The 1,760-nt window shown below is 40.5% G+C and overlaps 1 protein-coding gene across 1 annotated transcript in view; it reads left to right on the top strand.

The window, feature by feature from the left end:
* DPYS (dihydropyrimidinase) overlaps positions 1-1,760 on the top strand; it is a gene marked incomplete at its 5' end in the record, with an annotated part of 64,592 nt that overhangs the window by 17,862 nt on the left and 44,970 nt on the right. Inside the window, 2 exons of the mRNA XM_008577287.1 lie at positions 522-678; positions 1,226-1,364. Of these exons, the coding sequence (XP_008575509.1) occupies positions 522-678; positions 1,226-1,364 (296 nt within the window). The remainder of the gene's footprint in view (positions 1-521; positions 679-1,225; positions 1,365-1,760) is intronic.

Genomic DNA, 1,760 nt, shown 5'->3' with positions numbered 1-1,760 from the left:
CAGAGATGTATGTGGTTGAATTTCATATGACCTATATGAATCTGTCATCAGGGTAGTATAGCATAAAAGTTAGGAAAACTGGAGTCAGAATGCCTGGGTTTAAATCCTACCTTCTGCACTCCATGTGGAGTGTCTGTAATGTAACTGTAGAGAAGTTATTTAATCTCATAGCTTTATCCTCATCTTTTAATGGAGATAATAATAGCATTTACCTACAAGGGTTGTTGAGAAGTTTCCATTAGCACGGCACATGTGTCAGCCAGCTTTCACTAGGTTATGCTACAATAACAGTGGATCTAAAACATGAATGGCTTACAACTACAGAGATTTATTTCTCATTCATATTCGTGTTCATCATGGACTTTTAAATCCTGTTCACAAAAGTAAATTATAGTTTGGGATTCTGCCAAATTATCGATATTATCCTCTGCTATAGCTGAGAAGATTAATATTTATGTGTTTGTCATATTGTCCTTTCAAGAGCAAATTAAGGTGCTGAATGCTTCCTTTAAACTTTGCAGGGAAGGTGGTCTATGGAGAACCCATAGCAGCAAGTCTCGGCACGGACGGCACTCACTACTGGCATAAAGACTGGAGCCATGCAGCCCACCACGTCATGGGTCCACCCCTGAGACCAGACCCTTCAACACCCAACTTTCTCATGAATCTACTGGCTAAGTAATCATTTAGCACATGGCTGGGAAGTGTTTTGCCAAAAGAAGGTGTTTTATGAGTCTCAGGTTTGGGTGGAAGAGAGCTTGTCCAACCATGTGGGCCTTCCTTTGACCTCCCAGTATTTTGTTCTACTTGATCTGACAGGCCCTGAGCAAAAAAACCTTCGCTTAATTATGGTATGTTGTCAAAACCTCTCCTGGACACAGAGAAATCAGATCATTTTTATTGAAATTTTATTCTCTTGAATTTTTTCCATTTCTTGTTGCCCAGAGCCAGGACTCCTTTATTATTCCTTATTTTTATCAGAATATTCTTGATTTTTTTTCTATGCTGATATAATCCAGGAACCAGATTGTTGTGTAGGTAACTCTGTTACTTTAGGGGAGGATATGATCATTTTTCTTGAGAATTACACCATTTGTGGACACCCTGATACTCCCCACCCACAGATACTCAGATTTAAGCTAGTAGAGAGTTTTCCATAATAGACGGTACACCGTACACTTGTCCCTCCTTTCAGCTTTTTCCTTCACGCTTCTACATCCCTAAGATTATTCACAAGTCAAAGCAGTCCTGTCCCTGATGACATCAGCATCCTCAGCCAATCTCATTCCTCTGTTCGTCATAGCATGCCTGGCTGGCCAGGGCTTGTCCTGGAGGACCTGCCTTCATTCACAGAGATCACCATGGTGATATCTTTCAGACTATCCATGATTGTTGGTTCATGTAAATTTCAGTTGCATGAACTACTCTGCTCACAAGGAATTTTCACTTACATTATTGCTAGCAATAGAGATATAGTTATCAAGTACATTTAACTGTCAATGTCTAGATGAAAAACGAAGTCTGGGATAAGCTCGTAATCAAAGAGCCAGTAAGTGATGGAGCTGAGCCTAGAACCCAGGCCTTCTAACCCATCATCCTGAGTCACGCTTCTAGTAAGTGTGTTCTCTAGACATGCTTCCTAGAATAAAGACAGGAGAGGGGTGAAATATGCACTTGAAAAAGCTACTCATTCACCCTTGTATTGCTCTGACTTTCAGTTGAGATTGGGAAATGTTCTGATGGTTTCCTCCTACCATATT

The sequence above is a fragment of the Galeopterus variegatus genome, unplaced genomic scaffold (genome assembly GCF_000696425.1).
Source record: "Galeopterus variegatus unplaced genomic scaffold, G_variegatus-3.0.2 Scaffold1478, whole genome shotgun sequence".
Lineage (NCBI taxonomy): Eukaryota > Metazoa > Chordata > Mammalia > Dermoptera > Cynocephalidae > Galeopterus > Galeopterus variegatus.
This window is presented reverse-complemented; position numbering and strand designations above follow the sequence as displayed.